Source organism: Macrosteles quadrilineatus, unplaced genomic scaffold, assembly GCF_028750875.1.
Source record: "Macrosteles quadrilineatus isolate MER2022 unplaced genomic scaffold, UCM_ALF_1.0 Scaffold_8__2_contigs__length_117827958, whole genome shotgun sequence".
Taxonomy (NCBI): Eukaryota; Metazoa; Arthropoda; class Insecta; order Hemiptera; family Cicadellidae; genus Macrosteles; species Macrosteles quadrilineatus.
Window position 1 is genome coordinate 9,108,025 of NW_026542601.1, and position 15,162 is coordinate 9,123,186.

General features: G+C 33.3%; 1 protein-coding gene across 3 annotated transcripts in view; it reads left to right on the plus strand.

The window, feature by feature from the left end:
* The first annotated feature begins 488 nt into the window (after positions 1–488).
* LOC129001395 (putative inorganic phosphate cotransporter) overlaps positions 489–15,162 on the plus strand; it is a 49,124-nt gene continuing 34,450 nt past the window's right edge. Inside the window, exon 1 of one of the 3 annotated variants that reach the window (XM_054428646.1) lies at positions 489–528. In XM_054428646.1, the coding sequence (XP_054284621.1) occupies positions 504–528 (25 nt within the window). In that variant the 5' untranslated portion in view covers positions 489–503. Of the gene's footprint in view, positions 529–5,995; positions 6,124–9,461; positions 9,617–15,162 lie in introns of those variants that run through there. The other 2 variants (XM_054428647.1, XM_054428645.1) reach the window with 2 other exon arrangements.

Consider the following 15,162-nt stretch of genomic DNA (forward strand, 5'->3'; position numbering starts at 1 on the left):
AATTAGAAATAAAGTTGGTAAGCATTGAAAATTTAAGCTACTATGAGAAAATCTTTGATGGTTAAAAAAATGCTAGTCATGAAAATCAATGATATTACGGTATTTTACTAACTTATACCTTTATAAACAAAAACAAATATTAGGTGATTGAGTATTAGGTATCAGTATATAGTTTTTCATATAGCTCAGTAACAGTGTTGTGCTCTTATTTCAAAAACTTCATCTTAATTTGTTATTAGGTGCGATATTCTGTAAGTTAGTATCGAAAACTTCTGCAAAGGTCTGGTTATGTAAAATGTGGGATTCGTTTACTTAAACACAGTGATTAATAACCAATAATGTAACAGCTCAACATATGGTTTAGTTTGGTACATCCATCTGTGTTCAGTATTAGTTGTGCATTATAATCTTGGTAACTAACACAAGTTTGAACTTTTTACCAGTTTGGGTAATTTTGAAACATGTGTTTGACTAGGTTTTGTTTAAAAGGAGTCAAATACCATATGGTCATGTATAGGCTGCAGAAAAGTGAGTTTTTTTAATTCTTACATAGTTGTTATTTTTTTTTATCAAAATTTATTTTACAATCTGTTTATAAGAATATGAGAACAATAAGTAAAATATTTAACACAAAAATGGCAGGCAGCAAGCACCTGTTTATCAACAAGTCTTGCCAAACATTTGATCAATCATTTAAAGATTTAGAGAAATCTGTAGCTCAGGTCCAACACATGAACAACACTTTTTAGTCTGGTAATACACGGACTATTGTCCAGCAGATTAACAGCAAGACTGTTTGGATGATATCCTTTTCTTGGTACTTTTTCAATTAGTTATTCCTTTCAATTACATCATCGAAGTAAAATTTCAGTAGGTACTCAATAAAATAATATAATTGCCTGAGACTAGTTAATAAGCTTCAAAGTTCCAGTTTTTGTATATTAATAATTCTTCTCATCCTTTTATTTTGTATATAAAATAACTTGACCACGTGCTAAACTAAAAGGATAGATGTCCATTTGTGGACTTCCATAATGTAAAAAATACCCCCGCCGCAGCAAACCTGCAGACTAAGCGAATTTCCATTTGACTGATTGGATTTACACTGAAATGTCTACTTAAAAATATAACATTTATTCTTGATTTAAATAGAATTAGTTTAACAAGTACTTAGGTTTGCTGCATCATAGGGAGGGTAAAACTGTTTTTTTTTTGTAAAATGTGAATAGTTAGTAAGAAATAAAAACATTTTCCAAATTTGATCAAAATATGTTCACAAACAAGCAAACTACAACAGTTTACTTATTCTCCATAAGAATAACATGGGAATTTTAAATTTACAATTTTTTGGAATTTTCTCCGTAACCATTAGGCGCATAATAACGCTTCAATATACTAAATTATTTGTTATTTTAAGCTCTACAAAATGGTTTGGAAAGAAATTGCTAAATTTTATGTTTTTTGGGTCAAAAAGGGGAAAAACCTATTTTTACCCCATAAAACCCCCCGTAAACCCCCGTTCCCATGGTCCGATCATGCTGGATCCCGAACTCGTTCGAATAAACGTACATTTACACGTTTGTACCAAATTTCATCAAAATCGGATCATTTTTGCTCGAGTTATCGTGCTGACGGACACACACATATATATATATATATATAAATATATATATATATATATGAATTTGAACGGATGGTGTTTTTGGCCTCTAGGGACCTCAAAACGAAAAAAAAATCGGTCCCGCGTCCAGGTCTTACCATGAGTACTACGGTAATAGCTTATTCCCTATATGGGAAATTCGCTAACATTAGGAATAAAAGTGGTGGGGGAACCTAGAAAAACTTCCCCTCAAACCACCTAAATTTCTTTAGATTTCCAGTTTTGTTTGACTGAGAAGTCGAAGATTTATTTCTCCAAGTTTATTGCAACCTTTATATTTTGTACTTATCGTCTTTGGTCCTTATACAAGAAGAGTACAAGCATTGACTATTGCAAAGGTACAAGGTTCAACAGTTTATAGATTAATCATATTTTTTACTATACCTATTTGTTTTGAAGTAAATAAAATAACCAATATCCTACTAATATTATAAATGAGAAAGTTTGGATGTATGGATGTATGGATGTATGGATGTATGTTTGTGACAAGTGAACGCGAAAAATACTGGTCGGATTGGGCTGAAATTTGGCATGATGATAGCTCACATTCCCGATTAACATATAGGCATATTCTTATTTCAAAAATCATTTAGGGCTCCGCCCCAGTGGCTCTGGAGTTTCCCATGTTAACCTTATGAGAAATGAAATTATTGAATCTTAACAGCTGTTTCAATTAAACAAGTTGGTTCTGTTCTGTGATGTTCAATAGCATTAAAGTTACAAAAATTACCAACAGGGTGCAGCACTATTATTTCTTTTACATTTATGACAACAGCTAATTTGCAACCAAAAGGTGAGTGAGCGTAGCGAACGAACTTCAACCTGGAGGCGAGTTAGCGTAGCGAACGAGCTAACCTGAAGGCAAGTGAGCGCAGCGAACGAGCTCCAACCTAAAGGTGAGTGAGCGTAGCGAACGAGCTCCAACCTAAAGGTGAGTGAGCGTAGCGAACAAACTTCAACCAGGACGTGATTGAGCCATGCGAACGAGATAATCTTGAAAATTAAGAAGTTAAACGGGGCAAAGCCCGCGGGTTACAGCTAGTAAGAAATATATTAAGTAATTACACCAGCACCCCTATACATATGGACAAAAATGCATACATTTAAATTTTCCTCAGCTGATACTTAAGAAGTCATCATCTATGCTAAATTGGTTTAAAAATTCCCAAACATCTTGATACTAATTTGCAGAGTTAATTGCTGTTTCACAACAATACATAAGAAGTTGTATGTTTACATATTGAAATGTCATAAACTAACCTAAACAAGACCATTACTCACAATCAACTATGAATGTAATAAACAACAATTAAACTGAATGAAGATAGAATTGGACTTGGGTTAAACACAGTTATTTGAAAGGTTAAACAGTTTCTGTCAACACTTATACAGCAAGCTGAAACTATGGCTCTGGTTTGAATCTCCCCAAAAATAACTTCACTAGACAGTTTTAACAATTTCTTGCTGGAGTTTATGAAAGCAATTTGGGTGTGTCATGTGATGTTAATGGTTCTTAATTTGTGTGCGATTCTTTTATGATGCCTCACCCCTGCGCTTCAGCATGTAAGTTAATAATATTTGCGATATTTTATATTTGAAATATGTAGTTGTTGAAAAAAATTACAAAACCATTACAATACTTAGCTAATACAAAACCAATATTATGAAATGAGTCCTCTAAATGGGTTTCCTTGTTTCAATTTGTCTGCGCTCAAATTTAGAGCTTACTCTCAGTCAATTTATGAGAAAGACTTGCACAAGGCATAGGAAAATTCAAATATTGTTTAAGTTCTATGCTTCTTGCTGAAAAATATTAGATTAATCGCTCTTACTTGTTTAGCGTTTGCCCAGATTTGACTTGTGAAATAGAAAATACCCCCGCCGCAGCAATTCATAAATACCATGCCAATAAAATAAAATCTATCACTTATGTATATACTAGTGATAAAATAAATCATCTATTTAAAGTTTTTTTTTAAGTTCAGCTTTAAAAACCTCTTTTTTCTCAAGTACCAGGCCTTTGATTATTCAAAACTGAAAGATCAATTAATCATTAAGTATTAACTATCATAGAATGAAGGACTAAAGAGAAAATAGAAATTCAATATTCACACTCCTTGAAGGGTTGATTCAACTGCATTTTTTTGTTTTAGCGAATTTGCCATATAGGGAATAAGCTATTACCGTAGGTCTCATGGTAAGACCTAGACCACCGATTTACCGATTACTTATTGGGACCGATTTACTTTTTGTTTTGAGGTCCCCAGAGCCCAAAAACACCCTCCATTCAAATTAATATAGCCTATATATATATATATATATATATATATATATATATATATATATATATATATATATATATGTGTCTGTTTTAAGGGAATATTTTAGTAGAAATCAAGCCTGGTAAATGGAAATTCGCTTAGTCTGCAGGTTTGTTGCGGTGGGGGGTATTTTAATTATAAAACTGTAAAAGCTAGTACCGGTACATGCAGTTCACTACTTGTTAATTAAACGTGTTGTATGATGATAAATAGTTAGGAAGTTTGAATAAAAGTTTGATTAAGTAGCTAGTGTAGTGAAATTAGTGAATGATAAAGTAGGTAGACTACTAACGCCATATTTTGTATGATACTGACTTAACACTTAAACGCCACACAGGTATAGCATTCAAGCACTGAAGGAGTCGGATTATGTACAGCTCTTACTTGGAAATGTCTAAAATTTTTCCAAATAACTAATTCGATTGAAATTAGAAAAAAATTCTTAAATCTTCTCTTCTCTTTAGATTAAAGGTCTCAATCATGACTTACCAAAAAGTAATAGCAAGTCAACACATAAGTCATTTATGATATTTATTTGGCAAAAATGCACCACAGCAGATGGAGGATTAATTTGTGATTTTAAATACAGGACAAGAGAAAAACTAAAAAAGTAAATATTTGTTCAGCAATCTGACACATACTTTCTCTCATTAGCTCGTCAACAACCTTTCGGGAGTAACTATGATATTTTATGGAAAAATCACAAAAGTTTATTACTTTTGAACCATACAAAATGTTAACATCCATTCGAAACCTGCTTTTTAGGATATTTACTTTGGCAAAAACAGTATTTTCTCCATAACAGGCTTCTATGGAGGAGAAAAACACTTGAAATGTTGTATGGTAATCCGCACAACACACAACTTATGTACTTTAAAATTTAACCTCGTAAAATTATTCGCATATTTTCTATTAGATAATCAGCGGTACAAAGAGAATACAGAGGTCAGTCTGGTTAAGCAAGATAACAAATGGACTTGGATAAATTAAAGTCTCAGTTTTATCATCTACTTTTTGCAACAATTGCTTACATATAAATGTTACTTTCCTGATTTTTTTACCATGATTCAAAGGTTATCAGGATACTTACCCGGTCATTTCATCTCATAGAGACATCCAATGATCCAATCTAACTATGAATGGGCGTGTCTCTTTTTGACTAGTTGTGATATTTTTGGAGTAATTAGTGCTATTTTCGGGTAATTGTTTCTTCTAATGATCAATTTATGTTGGTTTGAGTGATATTTATATACACTCGATGAATATTTTTTTAGTTCAATGTTCTTAGTCTAACGCAACTGTTCTAAAAATGGATTTCCGTGATTTCTATATCAATGGATTTTATTTGCGATAACAATTACTTAACTGTAAAAACTCTTATTGGGTAAAATAACTCGGCTTTAGTAAAATGAAACAAGGTAAAATGTTAAAAAAATAATAAACCAGATGGTTTACAAGATTGTGACAAGCAATATGAAATAAACAATATTTCATTGTTTTCAAATAGAATAAATTCCGAACAGCTTACCTTATTTCATCACAATTAAAAAATGCACGCACAAATTTGTATGATTAAAATTAAATACTATTGCTGAGTGATGTTGTGAGGTACCGTGGTAGATAACTTAAAATTCCTGTTATGTAGAGATCATTCATATGTAAAGGAAAACTTAAAACTGGCATCGCTACCAAACCTTTAGTGAGTACAGGGGTTGTACTCTTATCATTCCCTTATCAAAATCAAGCACCCCAAAACAGCTGTTCCACAGGGTTTCGCTTTTGAAACACAAAACTAAATTGTCATTCACTTCATGTGGGTGCATTATCGTGCGTTGTTATCTGTAATTTGTAAAGTATTCTCTGTTGAGGTAAGCTGTTATCTGTTATGGCGGCAAACCTTACCTTATCAGCTGTTATCAGCTGGGCGTTGTATTCTTTGGTCCTTGACAGTCAAATAGGGAATTCACTGGCGGCAGAGCGTAGTTCCTCACTGCATTGTTGTGTTCGTAGTGATCGGATCACTAGGTTGTCGGTGATCACTAGTGTGTGTTTAGTTTTTAGTGATTGGTGTGAATGTCAAAATGAAAGCTTATCCTTACACTCCGGTGAAAACCAACGTGAAGCCTCCATGGATCGCAAGGGGTGAGTTTGTATTTTGAGGTTATGTTCTTTGGACTTGGTTGGGGGAGGATTTTATGGTCGATTTTGGTGTTTGGTGATAATAGACTAACTGTGACAAAATGTAAATGTTGGAGGAGAAATTCAGACTAGTTTTTTATATCCAACGGAGGGAGATGTAATGTACTGAATGGATTAAAAAGTCAGATAGAGTTCCCATTGACTTTTTAATGACTTTAGATACAGCAAATAGAAAGTTTTATAAGGGTGTGGAGCAGCAGTTTTATCCTTGATCATTATAGCTAAGGTAGTGTATATACTATAGCATACCGTAAATTAAAAGAAACAAATTTAAATTTTCTTAAACCGTGTCCTCTTCCATTACAACCGCAAAGCACTAGTATAACTGCAATACGCATTTTATACTTATACCATAGATGAAGTTACGCCAACCCCGTACGAAGGACACACTCTGCTAGTATTTTAATATTTCTGTACAAACATATTGAAGTACCCAAAAAAACTATTTTTCTTGCCATGTTTATTTGTGGTTGTCAATTCCCTAAAGCAAAGCACGGCAAGGGGTAAGTCGGGTGCAGTATAATTTTGAGCGATGAATTAGCTTATCACAAACAAGAGCTTATCATGTAGTGATAAGACGCATGTTATCAACTTCGTGGGTGTCAAGTTAAGTGTTATTGACACTTGTGTACTACTTTGTCGTAAATTAATTAACATCGCTTTAAGTGTAAATCTTTTTAGCTGTCAGCATGTCTCACTTACTTTTGTTATTGTTGTAATTTAGTTAAGTATTTTTACCATGTACAGAGTGTCCCACGAAGGGGTTTAACGTTTGATTTAAAACTACTTGCCCATTTATGTTCCGAAAATTTTGAAACTGTACACAATTTATAAAGTAGGTTTAAAAAATGTCCTGGGAAAATTTCAGCTCCCTAACCCTCGTAAAAACAAAATGGCGGTATATTGAACAAATGATACTTTAAACATATTAATATAGTGTTTTTGGTTTTGTAAAATATTTGTATTATCACACCCTAGGGAAATAATGCTTTTTAATCAGGAAATTAGAACACAGCCTAATGAAAACCCTAAAAGTAGAGTACAAAATGATTCAAACCGTGATCCATCACTAGTTAATAAATAATAATAAATAAATTAATATAATATGATTAGTTAATTAAAAACATTCAAAAAGCCACCATTTTGTTTCTACGAGGATTAGGGAGCTGAAATTTTCCCAGAATAGTTTTAAAACATATTTAATAAATTATGCAAAGTTTCAAAAACATCGGTCTATAAATGGGCAAGAAATATAAAGTCAAACGTTTAAACCTCTTCGTGGGACACCCTATATATTTTTCTAACTTGAAGCTACATACGTTTCTCCCGGATCTTTAATTCAAAAATTTTAAGAAAGTTATAAAAATAAAGTTATCCGAAACAAATTGATGAAGGATGGAAAATGATCAAAATGTACGATATGGGTATAAAATAGAGGGGGTTTTCGGAAAGGATACTATGTACTACTGAAGTAAAAGCAAACCACTGGCAAACTGAATGTCTTCAGACAGGAGGAATAACAAATCCGCGATTTTAAAGTATTAAATTTAAATGTTATATACAATAATATACGTCATCAATCTTCCTTTTGGCAAATCTTGGTCACCATGTGTCACATATATATTTTTGGCCCTGCTAAATATACACACCAATTGTCATACAACTTGATGTATTCATTTATGCTGACCTATGCAAGTGAATAGACACCTGCATCTTGTTTCATCTACAGTGTGTTCTGTGTGTTGAACCCTATGGGAAATGTGTGGAGGATATTAAAAAATGTAATCAAATTTAAGATATATTTCAGATGACAAAAACCCGCAAAAGAATACATTTTAAACTAGCTTTAATCTATCACATTATGTGTTAGCAATTATTGTTTAACTGGAGAGTACTGGACATTTTAAAGAAAATTATCTACAAGCCTTATATTTTTACAAACATATTTTTTGAGAATTTTGAAATGTATGCAGTTTGTTTTCAGTAACTCCACTAATATTTGACTGTGGATTTTGTTATGTTTATTTTAAATAGGTATCTTAATGTAGTTTGATTTGCTACACGCAAAAAGTGCCCATATATGTATTTGTATTCATTCTTGGCTAGTATTTAATCTAGTTTCCAAGTGATCTGTGGTCCAGAAGATTCCAGACCAAATCGTGATGAAATGTAACGTCTTATCTGAATGATAAGAAATTTATGATAAACTAACTTCCTTGATATAAATTAAGTCATCTTAGTCATCCCTGTTAGCTGTAAACTGGGCTTGAATTTAAGCACAAGCTAGGGAATACTTACCCCTGTTCTGTAATTTAAGTTACTAAGTCTACTTAATTTATATTATACTGTAACAATAACCCTTTTTGACCAAATGTGTAATAATTAATTTACACGTTTTGGTTTTGATTATTACATTTTTAAGTTAATAAGTAGGCCTACACATTTTCCAAGTCCCCTTTTTAATATCTACCGGGGGGTCAGTTGATGATAGCAAATTTTAATAATAATCATCATTTTTAAGAACAGCTGTTGTACAAACCGTAAAACAGCTGTTGGTTTGGTAATTGCGGTCTTTCAGTTTGAGGTTACGTTTGATAGTTTAGTGCGTTCATTGTTGTTCGACAAACAATGAACGAATGAATGGAAAGTTAACAACAGAACAACATGTATTTGTGTTTAAAACAGATGGAAACATTACCATAGTTAATAGTGATGTATGCGATTTATTTAGATAACGTTTTCCGAATGTTGTACCTCCATCTCGACAAGGTATTCTAAATTTAAAATTTGAACAAACTGGCTCTGGAGCTGAACTTCCACATTTCTGGTAGAATTTGCAAGTCGGCGTTGAAAAAATGAAGTATGCATAAGAGAGCGTGGACACAGCTTCAAGCACCTATTGAAATAAGATTGGACATAATTTTAGTGATCTTGAATGTTTTTTTTTATTTCTGACTTGGTAATAGATACCTATTTATTCCAACCTTGAGTATTATTTCATTCGATGCATATTTGTCAACTGACGTCAGACCACCCTATAATTTGTATACGTCAACGTCCTCTATATAACAACATTGATTGCGTCATTCCTCAGCGCCTCCTTGATCTCACAAGTCCCCACTGTTCACTATCATGCTCCAGTTGTTCTTGTTCTACTCAATCAGCTGTTCGTTTCCCGCCAAGTTCAAGGTTTGTCCAGCAGATGTGTGTGTTGCGCAACAGCTGTGCGTTTACCCCCTCCCCACTCCACCACCCGGTTCCACTCAGTCTGGCTTCATCACTCATACCGTTATCTTGCGTCATTGTACCTGTTATCAGTGTTATCACTATCACGCCTGATCGTTATCAGTGATGCCGCGATACGACGACGTGAAGTACAGTCCGGTCCAAAACCGTTCGAAACGTTTGGGATTTCTGTTCGACTCTTGTGGGAAATGTGAGTTGTGTTTTATTCCTATGTAGAGCCTCCTCTTGATACATCTTGTATATTTGTATATAGGCTAACTACTTTATCGAGGTTTTTCATCGTTTGAATGAACTAATTTTCAAAATACTTAAAGAGGTTTTGCTGTACTGAGATAGGTAATTTAAAATTTCGCATTTGTTGAGTGAAATCCTATCGATTGAAATAGTTTGATTAGTTGGATAGTGAAATAAATTAATTGGGAAAAAATTAATCGCATGACAAAAATAAATCTTTTTTTGGGTTTTTGAATTTTTTTTTTTGAAGAAGGCTTTATTTTTGCGGAAGACGAGGTTAGTAGTGTTTTCAAAGTGAAATTGAGCATTTTAACTGAAAATTAAAATTTTAATTATTCAAACTAAATATATATCATAATTATATTGTGCAGGCATTCGCTGTTATACAATTTAACATAGTTTGTCTATTAGTCTGCTAGTCTACTGTATTAGTAAACCGCAAACAGATTTACTGAATAGCCTACTGTTACAGTTAATATTAGGTCCTAATTGAAAAATGTTTTGGGTCCTGTTATAAAAGTGACTTACTAAAGATTATGTAATAACTTCTTCTCCTAGATTTTGATTTTGATCTCTGTCAACAAAACATTTTCTATAATTGGTGGCTTATTACAATTAACAATGCAATGTTAAATCTATCGACAAATATCATAATTCAAGAACATTTTATATATATTTCTAAATAATCATATATTTTTTCCCACAGCGTAAAAAACATGTGAGATTTGAAACATTTTCCAGCCTTTAGTTACTATTGTAACATTTGAATTCAGTTGCATCACCTTATTAAGGTTTGGGGTTAAATTTGATAAATTGAACGTTATGTTAGTAAGATTCTAGTTACATGTTTTTTATACGTCAGTTCACAGATAAATATTGATTTGTAATTTCAAATAAGCCTAACCAACTATTTTGCTTTGGAAATATGACAAAGAATTAGTGACAAGACACTGAAGGCGTTTTATCATTTTCCATTTTGCCAAAAGTTAGTCTAAACAGAGTTAAAAGATTTTAAACTTTTCTTAATGTCATACAATCAAAATATGTCAACAATATGAATGAAGGCACAAATTGCAACAATGCCAGTTGGCAAAACTGGTTCGTAGAAACAGAAACAGATGTTTCTAACAGACGAGTGCCGACGATACTAATTAATTTAATCGGCGTAGTCTTATAACCCCTTTTAGCATTTAACTAAGAGCATGCAAACAGATATATTTTTGAGCTTTTAAATTTAGTTGTGCATTTCATCAAACATAGATATAGGCTAAGTTTAAACATTTTAAACTTTCAATATTTTACCTGTACATGTCACAACATCCTAACAACAAATTGAAGTCGTATAACGCAATACAATTTTGACGAGATTTTATTACTTTGCCACACTGCAACAGATGAACTGTGTAAACAATATTGATTGTGTAATAGTGACAGTAGCGTGTTAAACCTTTCGTGTGGGAATGTGTTATAAAAGTGACTGTTGGTCACCCCTGTTCAGTATACACCCAACCCCTCCAAGGTCAGGGGATGAAATTAATGGTTAGGGGCTGTATCCGCCCAGTTTGTTCTTCTTATCCGTATCCATAGTAACCAAGGCCGAAATATTGAACGTAAATAGATCGTTCAAAGGTTCAATGATCAAAAGATCTGAAGTACGTAAGTAAATTTTTAAACGATTTTTTTGTCCCGGATATCAAAATGTCATATATTATCATATCCAGAGATAACTCCGGCCCACCGGGTTACATAAATAAAAGCTGAAGATAGAACAGAAATATCCGAACATAAAGAAATGCATAGAATATAATTATAGTCTATTGGTACAAGTCTTTAGTGATTGGCTTGGTTCGAACACGAATCCTCTGAGAAAGAGACTTGTACATTAGTCACTAGACAGGCGTGTACCAGTAATACAAATTAAAATAATTTATTTAAAAATATATCAATATCCTGTTCTAGCGGGTTAGAAAGTAGGCGAGATTATGAAAATTACGAGTTAAAATATGAGATTGTTGTAAAACGTAAACGGAAGAATGAAAATATCAACAAACACACCTCCGAATGTTATCAGTTAATTGTTATTTTCTTATCATGAAAGATTACACAAGTTCTTAATTTGCAATTAGTAATAAATGATTGAGTTGCTTAATCAAAACAAATACGTTTTCATTTTGTTTATATTGTTAGCGAATTAATTTAAAGTTGATTGTTTATACAGTTGTCAACGTTCTTCTTGCAAGATTTCCTAATCCACAAGTATAATAAAGTAGTAATAATTAGGTTAGGTTTAAATGCTATATATTGTTCGTGTTGCGTGGTATAGTACTAGGACCCATGCTGCTCCGCAGTGTTGAAATAAATATCATGTCTAAGAAATAATCAAATTTATGATTTTTGATTGAGTAATACAGTATCTTGAACTTAAATTATTCAAATGATCAATAGTTCTAATTAAAGCCTATAATTTACTGATTATTTTGAGTCTAAACCATACAAAATAACATAAACAATACTAGAGCTACTGATTTTTAATCATGGAAACCCCTTAAAAAATAAGGCTTGTGTTTGCCTGAAACTCGTCCAATTTGAATAACCAATAGCTTAAATGAAAGTCGATGATATTTCACTGAATGTGCTTAGACCAAAATGTATAAGATTATATAATTACTAGTTAACCGCCTATCAAATTTACGTTTTTTTGGTCGAGTAATACAGTAGACAGATATGCCGATATAGATGTGAAATATGTGCGTGCGCACCTTCAATTTGAGACCTCAATCATGAAAATCGGTTGAGAAGAGCCAAACGAACTCGGAAAAGAAAAATCAACTTTTTAAATATATAAGATGACATAAAGGTTTCATGTAACGTTATCTTGTCTCTACGCACGTAAACGCCCGTTACGTAATGATTGTTAAGTCCCTAACCAGTCTTACAATGTAAGATCTAGAGCCTACACGTTACATGTTAACTCTACTTATCGCAGCTCTGCCAAAGACTGCCAGTTAAGGCCAAGGTCATTCGTATCTGGGCGTAGGTTTATCGATGTACAAATTTCTTTAAGTTTTTTTTTATTTTACTACCAACGTAACTGCATCAAATTATTGAACCGGAAATAGCCAAATAGGCCCATTATCGATGCTAACTGACCCATCGATTCAATCAGGCAATTACGCTAAAAATAATGTGAACTCGTGAATCAATTCTTTCTCTGAATCCTTCCCCGAAGTAATAATTAATTTCGAAGCCAATACATCAATGATTAAAGGAGAATCGCCAAATACCACCCAGATGTATCTTATCAATGATAAATATGATGACAATTCTGGTAACAACACGCCAAAATGATTCATTCTATTATTAGCCTAAACAACCGTAAACAGATCTACTTCAATATTTGAACCGTTTTCAATGCAAACGCGTAATAATTCAACCTTTATTATTCACAAGTGCACTAAAAACCACTTAAAAAAATCAAACAAAACACCGTAAATGAAATAAACAATTAAAACCAATTACCAGCTGATTTCTCTTTTGATTGTTGTGACGAGACATTCAAATACAACGACCAATCAAATCAGCGTATTTCACATTAGATCGTATGACGTCATACCGCACTAGGCAAGCCCATTAAATCTTCAAGTTTCAAGTTCCTAACAAGCTAATCGTAAACAACGCTGGCAGTGTTTACAAGATGGTTGTACTTTCAGGCTAAACTTAGTCTAGAGGCCGAGGTAAAAACGCTGATCTTCCTCACGTGTATTTCTGTCTTGTTCAATATACGTGCCCACGCGTGGCACCACAGTCTACTGCCACTGATGAAACACACGCTATAGTTGCGACGAATGCTTGAAGTTATTGTGCGATTTCGTCATCCAGTGGAATAGCCTATTGGCCTATTGTAAAGTAGAGTACAACATCTATAGAGGTACTAGTTACCATTGACTTTGGAAACTGGAAATAGATTTCAATGAGCCTATTTGAGGTACAGAAGTTATTTTGTGATTGATTTTCACGATTTTAGATCTTCTTTAGATTAATGGAGGACATTTGGCAAATTGATTGATAATTTAACTACTTTTGAAGTTAATAATGCGATACGTTATAATTTTAAAAGAACTTATTTGATTGAAGAAACGATTTAAAAATTTATTTATGTGAAAAGTTTATTTTTTCTTAAACCATTAACTAGAGATGCACTCGACTGAGCACGTAGGAGAAGAAGACTATAAGAGATGTTTCAAGGTCAACACGATGATAAAGACCACGTGGTTGAGGAGGTGTCATTATGTCACCTTCATCCTCAACATCACGTGATCAAACTGTACATAGGACACAATGTAACATGGAATACTGTCCTATCCATGTTGTGTTTGAACTAATTGTTATAATTAACACCACGTGGTTGAGGAGGTGTCATTATGTCACCTTCATCCTCAACACCACGTGATCAGCTGTACATAGGACACAATGTAACATGGAATACTGTCCTATCCATATTGTCATTGCACTAATTGTTCTAATTAACACCACGTGGTTGAGGAGGTGTCATTATGTCACCTTCATCCTCAACATCACGTGATCAACTGTACATAGGACACAATGTAACATGGAATACTGTCCTATCCATGTTCTGTTTGCACTAATTGTTATATTAACACCACGTGGTTGAGGAGGTGTCATTATGTCACCTTCATCCTCAACATCACGTGATCAACTGTACATAGGACACAATGTAACATGGAATACTGTCCTATCCATGTTGTGTTTGCACTAATTGTTATAATTAACACCACGTGGTAGAGGAGGTGTCATTATGTCACCTTCATCCTCAACATCACGTGATCAACTGTACATAGGACACAATGTAACATAGAATACTGTCCTATCCATGTTGTCTTTGCACTAATTGTTCTAATTAACACCACTGGTTGAGGAGGTGTCATTATGTCACCTTCATCCTCAACATCACGTGATCAACTGTACATAGGACACAATGTAACATGGAATACTGTCCTATCCATGTTGTCTTTGCACTAATTGTTCTAATTAACACCACTGGTTGAGGAGGTGTCATTATGTCACCTTCATCCTCAACATCACGTGATCAACTGTACATAGGACACAATGTAACATTAACATGTCCTAACTGTCCTATCTATGTTGTCTTCATACAAAGTTTCTTGATACAGAGTACATTCAGATCACATGATTAGAGAGGTATTATGTTAGCCTAATTTTGAAAATCAGGAGACCGAGACCTACTACGTACAATACATGGAGTACTGTATGTTCCATATTGTGTTTGCTAAGAGATAAAGATTATGTGTTGAATGTGTACAATTGGTAACAAGAACCCTAATCTTCAAAATCTTGAGACCTAACTACATGGTATAACATGGAGTACGTACTTCATATTGTTTTTGCCCTAAGATAAAAAGACTACTTGTTTAACAAGGTGTAAAAGTTGTACTAATCTCAAGATATACACAGTGTTACATG